Source organism: Pterocles gutturalis, unplaced genomic scaffold (genome assembly GCF_000699245.1).
Source record: "Pterocles gutturalis isolate BGI_N339 unplaced genomic scaffold, ASM69924v1 scaffold18172, whole genome shotgun sequence".
Classification (NCBI taxonomy): domain Eukaryota; kingdom Metazoa; phylum Chordata; class Aves; order Pterocliformes; family Pteroclidae; genus Pterocles; species Pterocles gutturalis.
Window position 1 is genome coordinate 1 of NW_010108283.1, and position 18218 is coordinate 18218.

The window sequence follows — 18218 nt, forward strand, 5'->3', positions numbered from 1 at the left end:
CATGAAATGTGTGTATAATAATAACTGTATTATTAACTCCAATATTTCCAATAGGCCTGTTATGCTGCATCTGCTGTTGGATATTTGACTGGCAGGGACATTCCGTATTTATTAATATTTATAATAATATAGTATCAACTGTATTAAACTCAACAGTTAGAAGCTAGGAATGTTTTTTGTTTTGGAGCTGTGTGTTTTTAGTGTATGTAGATGTAGGGCAGTTAAAATGGAACATGAATACTGAAATAACTGTCAGTAATGGTTATCAGTGTTTCTGTTGCTATGATTCACAGTACAGGAACAAGGAGGTGCTTAAGATCATATAATACTGTCCATTTTATAACTTCCTTTTTTTTTTCTCTTTTAATTTCTGAATAGTAGTTTTAACACCATTGGTATGAGGGGCAGAAATCACGCCACCATTATTTGTTGCAACTTGTTGGACCCACTATACTTTAATCTCATCATCTGGTCGTATTATTCAACAAATACCTTCCCAATACAGAGGCTGATCATATACCTTCCAGTCTCTCCTGTGCTTCTTCAGACACAAAATACTGGCTTTTCCTGCTTCTGCGTTTTGCTCTTAATGTTGTTGAGAAGCATTCTCTGGCCTATGACTTGTGAGGTGTGCTTCTCGGGTATCCCAGGTATCCTTTTCTAAAGTAAACTTTTGGTGTCTGCATGCTCACAATTGCAAGCCTGATGATGCAGGTGATCATTCCTTATTCTGTCTGCAGGCATGACACTTCTGTTACACTTCTGTAGTTTTTCTTCCTCTGAATAATCCTCTGGAAGTAAGGTGATTTTTTTTTTTCTGATATGTAAAGAGTCTGTAAAGTTGCTAAAGAATGCTCAGGAGTTAAGAATTGTCATTTTTATCTCATCACCTGGACTAAAAAGTGCCTCTGCCTGAATGAAACTATAATGAAATTTGTGTTGAATCAGATGCACTTCCTCCTTTGTGAGCTTTCTTCATTGATATCTGGTGCTAAAGTGGAGCTGAGAAAACTGCAGACATAAGTGGCTTACCAAATTCTATGTAAATGCTAGATGATGAAGTAAATGCAATAAAAGAAGTAAGGAGCTGTGTTATGATGAGCCTGCATATGTTGCAGCCCTCTGTGTGGGTGGCACGTCACAACTGTTCACTTGCTTTTTCAGTTGGGTTGATACATGATTTCTGATTCCCATGTCTATCTTTAGTCCATCATACAAATCCCTTGCTGTTCATCCATTTTCATGTCATGAGTAAAACTTTTAATATTTTGTTTTAGCATCTTACTGATTTTTTTGTTATTGGTGGTGATTTATGTGATGTTCCCTGTGCTCACTTTCCTTTTCTGTCTCCTCTTTTTTTGTTTGCTTTTCTCTAGACCAGCAGTATGTCTTGTAGTGTCCGGTCCAGGTTTTTTACATGCCCTTGGTGGGATGGCAAATGCAACCATAAACTGCTGGTAATTTAACTAGTTTTTCCCTTTAAAATTCTAATAATTGTTTGCTGTTATATGTTGCAGATGTTTTGCTGCACAGTATTTAGTATAGGACTTTTTTATTCTTTCTTGTGGGTAATGAGAAGGGAATTCTTCATTTATCAATCCTAAAAGTAATTCAGTTCCATTTTTTGTATTCTCATGGATAAAATTCTCCTTTTTGTCCTACCTACCTCGTTATGCATATATTGGAAAATCTATCAGTATACCTGATTGTATGGATACATTTGAAAATTAAGTCAATATTCAGCCTGTAATACTTTATTGATCGTAGAGAGACTTAGAGGTTTTTTCTAATTTTAAAGCCATGTTGCCTTTGAATTGCTGTATTTCATATGTGAAAAAGTTGACAACTGCATTGTTAAAATCCATATCTGCTCCCCCTGCAGACATTTAGAGCAGTAATTAAGTATTGAATTGAATCATGTACAGAGTGATGACATTTACTCCCACAAGCCTTCACTGAGACATGTCAGCTTTAGCTGGTCTGCCACTGAAAGCTGTTCGGAAAGCTATATGAGGTACTTTGGGTGGAAGCTCTGGTAGTACTAAGCTCACATGATCTGGAGCATTAGATTAACAGTGGCTGACGGACAAGGGAAGCTTGATAATAGGAACACTAACAAATCAAGTCTCTGACACTTTGAAAAAAAATCTCTAGTGTTCAAATTATTTTAAAAAAAGTGAGTTAGGGACTAAAGTTTTGCTGTCCCTATGTGACTTTAGATTAAAGAAAAAGATCATATGAAAACCTTGCTTTTGGACAGTCATGAATTTGGTTATAAGAAAGAAGCATTCATGGCTGTCCCTGTGTGACTTTATATTAAAGAAAAAAGATCATATGAAAACCTTGCTTTTGGACAGTCATGAATTTGGTTATAAGAAAGAAGCATTCATGGCACTTCCTTATGGATTTGCAGGAGACATTTCTATTTTCTCACAAACTGAGTTTTGGCAGAGATAAACTCTGTTTACCTGACTTGATCTTGCATAAACCCATACTGTTGGCAAAAGGTGAAGGGGAAGACTTATCTAATTTGGCAGAATGTTTGACAATATAGTAAGTAGACTGGTTTTCACTGACCAAACTGCAGTGTTTGGCCAATGATTTTTTTCCATTGGTCACATCAGGCTTGCCTTTTGCCTGCCATGTGCCAAAAGGAGATAAGTAAGCATTCAGAAACCCTAAATTTGTGCACATGACAATGCCTCTTATGAACAAACATCTTTATACTTTTTAGATCAAACAATACCTTTTTGCTTTTTAGCTGTTGCCATTCCTCTCAAACCACCTTGCCACCGATGTTATCAAACTTTAATGAAAATTGCTAGCAATATGACTTGGTTTTAGAATTTTATGCTGGATGTGGATCACTTAATACAGCCAGACTGTCCTAAAACTAGTCACCCAAAGCTGCTAGGGAGTCTACCAGCTGACATGCTAATATTTAGAATCCACTCCTGTATTGTGCTGGTCACTTTCTATTTCTGTTGAGATCTGTGGGTGCTGAAGGTGCACAACATCCCAAGAGCAGTAGGATTTGACCATCAGGAGAGCTTGATTGCGGTTATAAAAAATATGTGTATGCTTAAGGTTGGGGTTTTTTGTTTTGTTTTTTATATACTTTTCTAGGCCTTTGATTGTTATTGGAGGCTCTTCTGACAGAAATCAGGAAACCATGGGCGCTTTCCAAGAATTTCCACAGGTACACAAACATACAACTTCGTACAAAAATATTTCAGTTACATAGTTGGTGTTATTTCTTCATTAGTGTAAGAATAACAATGGACATTGCCTGTCAGATGTTATCATGCTGTTGATTTGCTCCATCTGCTGGCTTAAGATTGACACTGTGTAAATAACAGCAGGTTGGAATGTCTTCGTCCACAGTCGTGTTAGAATTCGTGTTCTGTTTTAGGTTCTCAGCTGCTATAAACTGGACTTCTCTATCTGTTCTGAGATGGAAGAAAGCAAAATAAGCTTTCTAAGAAAGAAGCACCACTTAAAAAAAAAAAAATACTTAAGCGGTCAGTAGAATGAGTATGGCTTTGATAGTTTCCACCAGTTGAGAAACTGCTTTTTAATTTGTGGGAGTTTTCAACTTGTGGCTTTCCATTTGGCATTTTTTTCATTTTGTTAGTGTTGAAATGAGATGGAAATTAGCAACCCACTTTGATAAATCAATATAATTGTTATATGCGTTTATTCAGGTTGAAGCTGGTAGGCTGTACAACAAACTCTCTGTACGCCCAAGCAGCCTAGAAGTTATTCCTAAAAAAAAGGTATGCAAAAATACTAAATTAGCAACAGAACAACAAGTAACTGTCCTACTGCATCCTACTGCATGAGTTTTGAGGATTTGTATGTTTGTATAGCTGTTATTGTAAATAGTTTGATCCCACAACTGGTAGGTGATGGTTGATTGAGTAAATTGATGAGCAGGTAGGTTTTTCCAATGAACTGTGCTATGGAGCAGGCTAAAAATAGATTCTGATCCAATCTGATGCTTACTGATCCCTGCAGCATTTTCTGTTAGCTTCAGTCAGAGCTGGAAAGATTTTTGTGAAAGAAATGCCTTTAGGGAGAGGCGCGAGAAGTAGAAATGCAACACCACGAACCTCAGCTCTTTTACAATTCTCATTCTGGGAAGATTTGGAGATGTGAGGATGGAGATAGTTGTGTTTGGGGGTTAGTTGTTGGTTTGGTGGATTTTTTGAGAGAGCAAGAGAAAACACGTCCTTATCTCAACTTTCAGAAACGGTTACAAAAGTCTTGTACTACTGCTACACTTTAGCCATGTCAGCCTAAATTCTGCATGCAATGATACTGTTTCCAGAAATGCAAATTCAGCAGAACATCTACCTGTAATAGAACAGGAACCAGAAGTAATGGAAAATGGAGTCATTGGTTGACTTGTTTTTTCTCTATTTGTGCTACCTTATATAGAATTCAGCATGAAAGTTTAATTTAGTATTTCCAAATGCAATAGCTGATAATGCAGTTGTCTCTCTGTAAATGTAACAAAGCCCAATACTGTGCATCTACTGAAAGGCTTCAGATGGCATATAGGGGAAAATGTAAATAGCTGTTAAAACTTACATTTATTGGTATAAATCAATCCATGGGAGCCTTCCTTGACATGGTTCAGCAATATGAAATGGTATGTTCCTTCTCTGCCTACTCTAGGATTTTCTTGGGTTTTACATATAAAGATTTTTTTAAATCCTTTCTAACAGTGGTTAAAACTATGATTTTCTGTTTTCTAGGCTGTAAGAACCAGCATATATGGTCGTCCAGGTTCCTGCTATATTGACATACCTGGGGATTTTGTAAATCTTCAAGTGAATAAGAGCTCTGTCAAGTGCGTGAAGATTATATTCATTGTTTTTGAAATCACTGAATAAAAGAAATTTTAATTTTAAGTTACTTTTAGATTTTATTTTCTTAAAAAAAAAAAAGATAAAAAAGAGTAAGAGATTAAATAATTTGCCACAAGGCTGAAATGCTACTAAAAATCTATCCTCAAAATGTAACATTGCATCACAACATGTCATATAGGTTATAATTTGTAATGAGATGTGCAAAAACGAGTAAATTAATATGATGGTAATATAATGATGCCACTTTGTAAATCTCTGGAACAACACTACCTGTAAGATTAAAGGAACTTCAAAGCCTGTTTTAAAAAAATATATCCTGTTCTGAGAAATGCTGTCACATGGTATGCAGCAACTGCAGTTTTACGCTAAACTACAGGCTTTATCTTTCAACATTTCTTGTTTTGAATTTTTTAAAGAGTTCTTTTGTTTTGCTTGACTTCCAGATACACAGAATGCTGCCTGACACGTCCCATTAGCACGGCTGAACCCTATGCTGTATCTAAAGCAGTATCTATCATTGCTCATTCCAAGCAGCCTCTGCTAATCATTGGCAAAGGTAGCATGCTTTGATGTAGCTTTGAACTGTACAAGTCTGGGACAAGAACAACTACTAATGTGTTTTTCTTTTCCCCATAAGTATTAGTCATCTCTCTTTCATGCTCTATTAAAACAAACAACCAAACAAAACCAAAACAAACAACCAAACAAAACCAAAACAAAAAACCCAAACAAACTTCTTCGAAATTTCATGTTAAAATCTGCTCGCTTTTTAGAATATTCTTTTGTGTAACTGTTGTCTTTTTCATCTAGGTTAAGAGAAAAGTCAATTGATAAAATACAGGTTTAAATAGAAAAGAATAATATAAACATTGTCTTAAGCAGAGAGCCAATATCAAGATATCACTTTGAAAATTTCAAACAAATTTTGTCAGAATACAGAAGTTATATTCTCTCTCTGATGCTCTGGCATATATAGCAAGAATCAAAGTAACCAAAGGTCATTTTTCCGTATGGACTTAATGAAAGTGCCAGCTTACCTGTGTGGGGACATGAAGCAACACTGCAGGTGTTGCTGTTACTGCTGTTTTACAGACTTTCCCTTGTACTCTGACAGTGAAGTGTTCTATTTCTAAAATAGAGGTGTCCCTAGATATAGAGAATAATTATTCTCTGTCCTGGTGCACTTATTTTGTCCCTCCTTGTGAATGTCAGTCACTGCAGTGGTGTTTCTTTTGAAGATGCAGGTCTGCTAGGAACAGAATTGAAATAACCAAATTGTTTCACCCAGACTGTTTTCCTGCAGACCTGGGAACAATCTGTATCTTGGGAGAGAGGTTCTGTGTTTAGCCAGGGAATGATTGAGAAGTGATTGAGATGAGGTGGACCTCGTAATTGATTAGGTAATGAAATCGTAGACAGAAAGTAGATCAGGAGAGGGTTTTTTCCGCTCTCTCTGGTTTGATACACATGAACAAAGGGTGTTCTTTGAACATGAAAGGTAGAAAACTCAAAAGTATGTAGTTATGTGTTTTGTTGATGTCAACAACTGAGAGGTATTGTGTTTTCTTCACATCTGCCTAGCAGATTCTGCTATATATTGTTGTTAACAGAATTTTTGGAAGAAATAAGGAAGTTTATTCTTCAGGGTTTAAAACTCATAGACTTAAGTCATTGCACAGGGACCAGTCAGTTATTCTAGATTGCCTGGACATCCTTGATTCAGCAGCCTTGTATTGAAGGTAGCATCACAGTAAATGTATGCACAAACACATATATTCACAGCGTCTTTTTCGAGCTTCTCTTTTTTTTGAGCTTTCCTTTTTTTCATTAAAGACCTGTGTCGGGCAGATTGTTATGGAGCACGTAATACAACAGCATGCAGGGTGCAAGGAAAAATGACATGACACAACACAAAGGTCACCTCCTGTTGCTGCTGCAGAAGTCTCTGCCCCGTAATACAGAAATTCACCCACCCAGAATTGTCCTTTTAGGAAGAAAAAAAAAAATCTATATTTTTCACTTCCCTGCTTCACAGAAATAGCTAACAAGTTCAGCTGAAGTCTTTAAAAAAAAAAAAAAAAAAAAGCTTTTGTGAAAAATATGGGAAACTTGAACACAAATACCTGTAGTTTGTCATTTTATATTTTGAATTCTCCAGAATGAAAAATAACAGACAGCTTTATTAATGGGAAATAGTACTCTTTCTGCCACTAATGTAAGCAGGTTAATTGAAATTCAGGTGAGTACAGTAGGTTTCTGTAGTATTAAACAATCTCATTTCATTTCATTTAGGTGCTGCTTATTCACGTGCTGAAAACAGCATCAGGAAGTTGGTGGACCTTTCTGGACTGCCTTTTTTGCCTACTCCAATGGGAAAAGGAGTAGTTCCTGATAACCATCCAAACTGTGTAGCTGCAGCAAGATCAACGTAAGTATAGTAAGTATAAAGCAAGGCTTCTAATCCTAACACCTGAGAAACAACTAGGAATTGTTGTGGTCTATAGATGCCAGGGAGGAGAAAATGCTTTCAACAAAAATTTTTCAACTGCATTTTGCACCTCATTTGAGAGCATTGAAGATCTTGCTTGGAAAGAGACAACAGATTTAGGTGGATCACTTTTGACAATGCTTAGAATGCTGGTGAGGAAGATACTTATCTGAGAGCTAATATTCTGTGACTGTGAAACCTATGGCAACTAGATGTATCAATGCTGTTGGTACATATTTCATAACATAAAATGAAACTGGTAAAGAGTTTATATTAAACATGTAACTTAGTGCAGTAGACAAACTACTAGCTTTTTATTTTAATGCTATAAGCAGAAGCTTAAGGTGCATATATTGCAGTTGAAGTTTTGATATCTGCTGTCTCTGCATGGTGTTTGCAATACACCATCAATAAATTGCAGCTTATTTAAAAAGAAAAATGAGGTGTTTCAAACTACACCAAAGGACTATGTTTAAAGTAGTTTATAAGAGATCCTTTTGGCTTTTGATAAAACTCGTGAATGAACTGTAAGAACCCTGTTAGGTGTGAATATGCATGGAGTCACCTTGCAGATGGAGCATTTATATACTTTGAGGTTAAAATATTGTCCATTGTTGAGCATCTTAGCTTTATCTCTGTTAAGCATGCTGTTAAGAAAAGTGTAGAATAATAGAATATGCCAAATATTGTCTACCTAGCTGAAAGGTAAGTTAACGGGAGTCTAAACTGAGAGGTCCACACCAATCTTAATTTTGGCATCCACTGTTGCCAGTATCACAGTAGTGGGTCTTTTGCTTTAACCTCAGCATTGTTATAACATCTTATTAGTCTCCTAGTGTAACGCTTCCTTTCCCAAACACAATGAATTAGGCAAATAGTAATTCATTTTCTTCTTGAGTTCCTAAGCTCAAGGATGGCTTGATGGTTGCATATGTAAAAGGATACAGGGTTTTGGGGCTAAGCAACCAGCATAGAGAAAGGAAGTATTATATGTATATTCTGGGGTTTGCTGTGGTGGTTAGGATTACTTTTAATTTTGAAAACACTATTACATTTAATTATAATTCCTCGTTATCTGATTCTGTTATTCTCCTTTATTTAGGGCATTACAGCATGCTGATGTAATCATCTTGCTTGGTGCAAGGTTGAATTGGATTTTGCATTTTGGTCTTCCACCAAGGTTTCAACAAGATGTAAAAGTTATTCAGGTAAGAAGGAAAATTACTAACACTTGAAGTCCTCTGTGTTCTAGCATTGTCTAAAGCAATTATTGTACGTTATTTTGATAGTGTATTTCATGTAGCAAATACTGCCCTATGGACAGTGCAGTACAGTGCATATAGTTATGGTAGATCTCCAGAAATAGTTATGATTTCTTTTGGTTTTTTACTTCCTTATTTTTTCTAAAAATGGTTACAGCAGTGTTCCAGCTATCAAGGACTTGGTGCTGGTGTAATGAGGAGGGCAGACACTTCTATGTAGTTGACTAATACAGGATTAGACTCAGGATACATGTGTGATCTTCGGAGAACTGGTGTTTCTCTGACTGAAAGCAAATTGTCTTGAAATGGTGAAACCTTTCATACTTTTTGGCTGCTCTCTCAGCTGGATTTTTTTGAAATAGAATTACTTTCAGATCCAGAGTCAGTCATTATAAGAGCTCAGTCACACAGAAATGTTAAAAGAGGCTATTTAACTAATTAATGTATTTGTCAATCTGACGAGCTCTTAGAAAGACAAGTCATTAACTCAGTCACTCAGAAATGTTAAGAGGAAAAGAGGCTATTTAACTAATTAATGTATTTGGCAATCTGACAAGCTCTTAGAAAGACAAGTCATTAAATTGCTTATGTCTTTAAAATCTCCTCCCTTAGAGTCTGTGATCAAACAGTAGTAGTTGATTCAGTGTGCTGACTGGCCTGCCTTCAGTGATCTGGGACATAATCTCAGCTTCCAAACTTTGCATCTTTTCCAGAGGAATAACATAAATTTTTAAGCAAGAATTCCTTTTGACTTATGAAATAATACATCCTTTATGTTTCCTTTTTCTAATATTTTTTCATCTCACATAAAATAATTTTTTCACTGTCAAGGGTTAGTATTAGAATACAAATTCAGCTCATAGTCTGTGACCTGATCATAAGTTAGTATTCCATGTAACCTTAGAGGTCTTGTACGTAACTGATAAAGAAAGTGGGGAAGTTTCTTCACTGTTCGCATTTGGCTTTTCAGTTTCTTCTTACTGCCAAGCAGCATGCACAAACTTTTCTCAGTAAGAAAATTACTGCTTTGTATAGACTTTAAGGTTATACATAAGTCTAGATTTTTAGTTCTCATATAATTATCACTAACGTCACAACCATCTTCTTCTAATAAAGTTCTGTACTGTCTGTAAGAGCTTGAAAGAAGCAAGCAGTCAATTTTAAGAGTATATATGAACTTTTTTTAGATGGATATATACCGTAGGATTTTACTTTGAATAAAGCATTTCCTGATGTAATTTCAATGTAAGGCAGAGGAAGTTATCTGTACAGCCAAAACAAGGTATGAAGACATTGTTAGGCAATGTTCTTCACTTGAACTGAAAAAAAAATTCTCTTTAGTAACCTTGAGTTAATGGTGGTACTTCTTTCTGAAATATAGATTGATATTTGTGCAGAAGAGCTGGGGAATAATGTGAGGCCAGCTGCAGTTTTATTAGGTGACATAAACGCTGTGACTGAGCAGGTAACGTAATGTCGGGTGTCCTCCTGTTTTGACTTTAATTTCCTCTGATTTATATGAAGTAAGTTACTATTTAAAAAAAAGAAAAAAGAAAAAAAAACTGTTAAAGGAAAAACATTTTTCAGGCAATATATTCATGCTGTGCATCCAGTCTATTCCCAAATTAAATGTTATAGACTGATTTGTGTAACTGTAGTTGTGCTGGCATCTTTCTTGATAACATTATTCTTGATGCTTGTGATTTTTTTTAAAAATATGTTGAAAGAAATCTCTGCAACATTTCAATGTTGTTCCAGCTCTTAGAAGAAGTCAGCAAAAGATTATTGAAACATCCTTCTAATTCAGAGTGGTGGAAGAAGCTAAGAGAGAAAATAACAAGCAACGAGGAAAGATCAAAGGTAGTGTTATAATGAAAGAAAAGAGGAGGTTTCTCGCCTTAATGGGCACTGATGCATAGTCAGTTTTGTCTCTGGTCTATATCCAACCTCCTCAATTCTTTCCAACAGTCATTTCACCCAGGCTTTGAAAATTTATACCATTCTTGTACAGGCTTACTCTTTTCAGGCTGTAAGTTAAGTGTTCTAGGTTTTGTATAAATTCAAACTGTGTGGAAGTCATTGAACTCTGGGATTGAGTTCTTAAAGTAGAAGACCACAGCCAGAGCTGCAGTATTGTGGGCAGTGACTTCTAAGATGCTCCAAGTACTGCAAGTGAAAGCTAGCTTAAAAGTAGAAGACCACAGCCAGAGCTGCAGCATTGTGGGCAGTGACTTCTAAGCTACTCCAAGTACTGCAAGTGAAAGCTAGCTTACGTGAAGATGCATTCTTAGTTTTCTTCTGTAATTGTGCTGTTCAGCTGTTTAGCAGTGCTGGTGGAAGCATAGTCTGTGTTAAAAGCAAGTAGCTGTTAAGGCCAGAAGACCACAGATGCTTGGCGTATGCCTAACTTTATGCAGCTCGTATTCTGCAAGTTCAGATGCATGTTTCCAAGACTGGGACGTATAATAAATTCATTGTGGCAAATGACTCTTTTGAACTACCTCCCAGCACACAGATGACAGCTCCCTTAGGGTTATGAGTAGTCAATTCTATGTGTAGAAAAACTTCACAGGTTAAACTGAGTTTTAATAGCTTCCTGTTATTGATGACCATGCAAGGGTTGCTGAGCTGAGTGAGCCTCTGAGAAATACATTGTGTCACCAGGATAGATACAAAAGGAGTGACCTTGATGTAGTGCATGGAAGACCAAATACTTTAGCCTTACCTAGCAGAGTGTGTTTTTATTTCCATCGTTAATGTTTAAATGCCTCAGTTATGTACCTTATTATAAATTCTATCCATAGGACTTACTAATATCTCTTCTTTTTAAGGAATTAGCATTACAGAAATCCCTGCCTATGAATTATTACACAGTCTTTCATCACATCAGAGAACTGATACCTGAGGACTGCATCTTAGTAAGTGAGGGAGCAAACACAATGGACATTGGACGAACTATGCTTCCAAATTACTACCCCCGTCAAAGGTGTGGTATTTTCTTTGTTGTGCTGATTCAACAGGCTAGATCTATGTATAAATGTTTTCATTTATCCTGGAAGTATGATGGTCCGGATTTTTTTAATCCTTTTTAAATGTTCAAAAAAAAAAAAAAAAAGTTTAGTATGTTGGGAGAAGAGTTAAGGAAGTTTTCTACTCATATACTGATGTCCTGTCATAGATTTTAACAGTTCTCTGTGACTTCTCTGTGTGCTCTGCAACAGAATGGTGATCGTTTCTCCCTCTGTTGTGGGAAGTGAGTGAGGAGCATCATGTTGAATTCCTTGATCTGGATGTTTATTTCTGTGCTCAGAGTCTGTAGTAAATACTGATTTAAAATAAAAACAATCGTTGGGATTCTCATGTAGAAGAGTTTTTTCTTTGAAACACACTTAAAAACAGGAAAAACTGAAGAAGAATCAATTCATTTTGAAAATTGGATTATATATTGGGCACATTTTCATGTAAACCTGCATGCCTAAAATGTAGACACTCAAATTTGGAAGTGTTGGTATGTGACTTTAATCAGTATGTGTAGTCTAGTTTTAATCTAAATAGGAATTAAGTGCTGTTTCTTGAGTTTCTTCTGGAAAAAGTGAATTCTCTCTGGTGAGGTGAAGCTTCTGATGTGACTGTGAAGCTTGTGCCTTCTTGTGAAAGTAGCACTAAAGTCCTAAATGAACCTAAATACTTCTTTATAAACAAAAAACCAACCAACCAACAAAAACAACCCATACTTCCAGTGAAGTTAGGGGAAGAGTTTGCATTTTTCCCCCCCCTTATTTAAAATAAGGGCACAGTAATGTTAATGGTTGCCCTCTTTAGATTGCATTGTGCATATCTGAAAGCAAATTTGAAAAGTTAACCCTAGAATAATCTAGTTCTTTATGTACTTTTATATCTGTAATGTGCTTCTGACTGAAATGATCTAACCTAATTACAGCTTTCAATTTAATTTAGAAAATTCAACAGAAGACTAAAATTTGAGCAGCAGTATTTAACCAATGGCTCTCAGGCTTCTAGTTATATTTTCAAGGAATTAAATGTAGAAACATGTCATGTAGTCTGCTTATCTTTACAGTAATAGAATGTTTTTGAAATATTGTTACTATGCAAGCTAAAAGCATACAAGAATAGTTCTTTATTGTAGTACAAGAGTTCTTAATTTTTAATTAGAATTCCAGTATGTTTATATCACTTAAAACATTTGCAGTCTTATCAAATGCTTGACTGAATGTAATAATCTATACATCTGGTATCTCTTTATAACAATTGCTTATGAAACAGTATTTGAATAGTATGTGGCAAATTATTAAAAGCAAAGAAAAGTCACCATGGATTAATTTAAAAATCTGAGTAGAAATAAAGGGGTAGTAATTCTTAAGTCACCATGGATTAACTTAAAAGTCTGAGTAGAAATAAAGGGGTAGTAATTCTGTATTCTCTCCTTCAGGCTTGATGCAGGTACTTTTGGAACAATGGGAGTCGGACTGGGTTTTGCTGTAGCAGCTGCAATGGTAGCTAAAAACCAAAAACCTGAAAAGCGAGTCATTTGCATAGAAGGAGATAGTGCTTTTGGATTTTCGGGGATGGAGTTGGAAACTATTTGCAGGTAACTGTTTTTTGCTCAAGAAGACCCTCTTCATATATTGCCAGGATCAATTTAACTAGAAGGCCAAGGACGCTGCTGTTAGATGGAGTACTCTTAAAAGCACATGAAAACAAGGTTTTATGCTGTTGTGGCATAGTGTGTTGCCAGGGGTGAGTAGATCATGTTTCACGTGGAAGCAATATTTTTTTAAAATTTCTTTTAAGGCAAAAGAACACTTTTAACACCTTACAAAAATGTTCAAGTATTTCACAGTTCTAACAAATACATCTTTTGTAGATACAATTTGCCAATCCTGGTTATCGTAGTAAACAACAATGGGATTTACGCTGGTTTGGATGCAAGTGTCTGGAAGGAGATGTTGAAGGGTGGAGATCCTACTACATGGTGAGCATCTTCAAAGTATGTCCTGTTAAATAAGGAAGAAGTGACCAAAATGGTCATTCTCTTCACTTTTAATACTTTGTGATCCAGATTGAGATTTTTCATAAAGTGAACTTAGTCCTAGGCTAAGTTCATATAAGTAAGAACTAGTTACCAAAAGCAAGCAAATAACCTAATTCCAGGCTATTGTTTACACAACAGTGCAGCAGAGAGATGACTATTAGTTGTCTCAAGTTCCTGCAGCAGTTCAGGCTACACAGTACAGAGTTCATAGTGGGCTAACCTCCAAAATCATGATAATCTCTAAAACTACCCGAGGCTTGTGTTCTAAGTTTACACTGGGCTTCTGCTTCTGAAGCTGACCTCTCTGTACCAAGAGAACTAACCTAAAGCTTTGCTCAGGAATGTCTCCAGAAGATTAAAATGAATATGCTACCCTATAAACACAGCTTAAGTAGTATAGGAAACATAGTTCTTCCAGCCCAGAAAAATTCATCAGGCCAGCACAATAATCATCTTATACTTTAAAAATCAGCACTGAAGTAATTAAATTGGTCAGTCTGGCAATTCTTTCCTGACATTTATCAGAAGTTTTCCATTTCATTACAGTATGCCTCCTGTTTCTCTCCTGCCAAATTCACACTATGAGGAAATTATGTCTGCCTTTGGAGGTAAAGGATACTTTGTTAAAACACCAGAAGAATTGCAGAATGCTCTGAAAGCAAGTGTTGCTGACAAGCAAACACCTTCTCTTATAAATGTCATGATTGATCCACGGTCTGAGAGAAAGAAACAGGCATGTATATGCTTTCCTTTCTTTTTCTGCAAGCTTCATGTGAGAAAGCCTCTGAAATCCTCAGAAACTATCACTTAAACTGCAGAGAAGGCAGAGATAGGTGCAAGGCCGGAAGACTGTCTTTCGATTTGGGAGATAGGAGCATGGGTGCTTTTACACTGTGCATTTGGTTTGTTTTTCAGTTTGTTTTCATTTTTTTTTCCGTTGGCTATTATTAATGCATAGTGTCTTTAATGACTGTTTCCAGAATTTATGGTTGTTCCTTTCCATTCCTGACAAAATGAGACAAAATGTTTTTGAGCAGTCTTTATTTCCTGTGGATTCCATTTGGTAGTTAATACATCTTTGTATCCTGTTCCTCTTACTGTTTGTCCATTCTGATATGTTTTTTATTCTGGCTTTCTTTTCCTTCCAGGAATTTCCCTGGCTGACTCGTTCTAACATGTAGTAGAAGATGAAGATAATGGTGGTGCAACGCAGTGCATTAAGGAAGACTAAATTGGTTTCCAGAAGTGGAGCTGGTACAACTCTCTTTTACATAAGCATTGGAACAAAGTGCAATTTTGGAACTGCTATTAGAGGAGCCTTTAAATGCTGAAATTAAGTAATTGTAAAATGAAAAGACACATCTGAATGTATACCAGGCTTTCTCAGAGATTGTACAGGAACACGTATGATAAAATTGCATACTTTGTCTTTTACTCAGTCATACCCATGACAGTTTGTGAATTAAAATCTTGGATGTTCTGGATGAAGGGAGATCATAAATATTTCTAATCAGAAGCATTAAAAAAAAAAAAAAGAAAAAAGACAACAACGAGAACAGTAACAAAATAACAAAAAAAAAGACCAAAACCAAAAAAACTCCTCACCAAAGCAAACAAAATAAAGTGTTAGGCTGGAGCTTAATGTTCAGTTTGGCTGGCACCAAAAAGCAACCACCAGTATTCATGCTGTGGCTGACTAATTGTGCAACAAAGGTTCTTGGTATAACATACTTACTGTATAGAAACTCAGTGCCAAGCTCACACTGACTGTGATGCAGAGCTGACATTTGAAACTGGTAATTGGCTTACCTGAGGTTCTATCTACTGTTTTCATCTGACAATCTGACTTAGAGCTCAGACTTTAAAAGTAAAGTAGTTCTTTTTCTGTGCTTCTATTCAGTGGACTACTAAGCAGGTTACTTTATATTGACATCTGTTCTTACATGCGCTGGGAGGTTCTTTGTTGTTACATACGTAAAAGGGAAAATTTGGGCTCTGATTTGGGTTTTGATTGAGTTTTTTATTGTCTGTTATTCCATTCACATTAAGTGTTAGTTAACTAGTGGAAGGCACTTGGATAATCCAAGGAAGAGGAGGACTGGTCTGGCAAGGGATCGTGGCCTACAGTTAGGTTTGTTGCAAAAAGCTTGGCTTATTACTTCTTGAACTTCAGTCCAGGTCTGGCATGAGGCCGTGGGTTACTGTTAGGCAAAGGAGTGTCTCTGCACTCTCGTGCCGAAAGATAGTATCTGACATGAGGAAGAGTACTGCAGTCTGACTAGAGTAGCACTGCTGCTTATGTGTGTGGGAGTAGCCATGTGGCACTATGAATGCTTGGTTCAAGAAAGATAATATCCATAGGAGGCCTAAGAAGTGGAAAAAGATAAAATCCATAGAATGGATACATCTCATGAGTGTAAGGCTGCGAAGTTGCTATGTTCTGTGGAGTACTCTGGAAGGAGTTGTGGAACAATATTGGATCTTGTCATCGGTTTTGTATTATTCTTCTTTTTAACTCTCAAAATTCGATTTTAATATGTTATGATTAATTGAAAATTAATAAAAAGTGATTTTCATACTGTTTCATACGGTTTAATGAGAGTATTTGAATTATGTCAGTATTTTATTTCAGCATTTTGTGTCAGCTGTTGGAAATCACCTTATGTTGGATTTTTAGAAAAGTTGTTGAATAACCACAATAACATGCACAATAACATTTTAATAAGTCAAGACATCTGTAAGACGGAAAGCAAAGAATTTGAAACTGTGGGGAGGCGATAACATAACGGTAACATCAGTTTGTATTTCAGTGAGCTTTCAAAAAGCTCAAAAAATAATTAACACTGCATTTCTTATAGCTTTAAAATAGTCTAATATAATGGTAAAATATAAATTCTTAGGTTGTAATGTTTAGTTTTTTTGAGATGAGAGAGTACACAATTTCCATATAAAACCAAGGAGAATGAAATCTCTACTACTCTGTATTGCTTATTTGCTTGATACTTGGGGTTGCATCTAAGAAGGGTATTAGGCTGATAAAACTATATGAAAGAAAAGTTTCAGAGATAAGACAGAAACAAGGTATCTCTGAAATGTCCTAATTTTAGTTTAGAGCAAAAAATTACAAATGTCATAAGCCTGGGAATGCTGACCCATGTGGCTTAAGCCAACATGTAAATTTTTCTTCAAGGCCAGAGAATGGAATTAAAGATATTGAACAGACTCAAGATGCCAAAATCTAAAGGAAGAAAATGCCTGGGAAGAGGTACCAAGTGTAATATTCTGAGGTATACCAGAAGAAGTTAGTGTTTAAATAAGGCACAGTTCTGAGTCTTTTTCATGGCTTTCAGGTAAATAAAGAATATTTGAAATGTTTCTATACCTGTTATGGGTGACCTCCATCAATCATTTGTCTAGTTTCTGTGAAAAGTTTTCTTACAGGACCCTGCTCAGTTCATGTGAGTGGGAAATCCAGAGGTTCAGGCCAGCAGCAACTTGTCCTCTTCGAAGAGAGGAAACCAGCATGCACGAGAGGGGTTGGAACCTGGAACCAACAAGTGGTACAGGAAAAGTATTACAGAGATGTCCAAAAACCAGCAGGTAATTTAACTGTGGGACTGTAGGTGAAACCATCAGCAGCTACAACAAAATTGCCAGGTATAAGGAATTGTTACTGTCTCAGCACCTCACAAGATAGTTTAAGGTGTGTTGAGTATGTGTCCCTGCAGCCCCTTGGTGTGTTCAGCTTGTTAACAGGTTTAGTTTGCAGTAATTAGTAACTTTTTAATAATTATGTTTCACTTTTAGTCTGCTGTGAATTCTGTAGACTGATTGCCCTGTGAACATTTGGTATATTTTACATATGCTTGCCTTCAGTTGTTGTGGCCGTATAGCATATATCTGTTTTGATGAGGAATCAGATGGATACTTGGTCTGGCTAGATTTGTTTCTAAACACACATGCAAAATCCCAAGTACACTTAAAACAAGCAGCAATGCATCTTCAGGCCTGCAACTCTGTACTCAAGAAAGTAGCACACGCTGGCTGTAAGTGATAGTGAAACTCCTGTTAAGAAATGTGAGTGGCTTCTGCCCTGACCGTATCATTGCTTTATATGTTGGAATCAAAATCCCTATTGCAGCTCTTCTTAAGCTATTTAAAGAGCTTGATGGCTGTTCTTAGAAGAGAAAAGAGTGCTTGGCAGTCCCTTGCTTAGTGATTTTCTTAGGTCAGACCAGGTATCACAGCTGATTGTCATTATGACATATAGGCAATGCAACTTGTGCCACTTTTTTTACGTATAACTGAATATTGTAATGAGCAAGAAACAGCTATTCCGAAGGAGACATTTGCTTGAAACGAGATGGACAAGGTTTAAAGAGGCCCTTAGTAAAGCAGACCCTTCTAGCTAATTATGGCACACTAATAGAAATGAGAATTATTTCAGTGTCTGTCCTTACCAGGAATCTCTAGGCTGCCTCAAATAGTGCAGAAATAAGTAACAGAAATAAACACAATGAGAATTTGCCTGCTTGAGTGTC

General features: G+C 36.3%; 1 protein-coding gene across 1 annotated transcript; it reads left to right on the plus strand.

Annotated features, from left to right (window-relative positions):
- Positions 1-54: 54 nt before the first annotated feature.
- HACL1 (2-hydroxyacyl-CoA lyase 1) lies at positions 55-14858 on the plus strand (the record flags this gene model as incomplete). The annotated part of the gene is made up of 15 exons (XM_010072594.1): positions 55-104; positions 1377-1457; positions 3127-3199; positions 3705-3776; positions 4761-4855; positions 5318-5430; positions 7167-7302; positions 8465-8570; positions 10006-10089; positions 10383-10484; positions 11456-11610; positions 13075-13233; positions 13510-13617; positions 14224-14410; positions 14826-14858. Coding segments are annotated over 15 exons (1554 nt in total), but the record flags the coding sequence as incomplete, so codon positions are not given.
- Positions 14859-18218: the final 3360 nt, after the last annotated feature.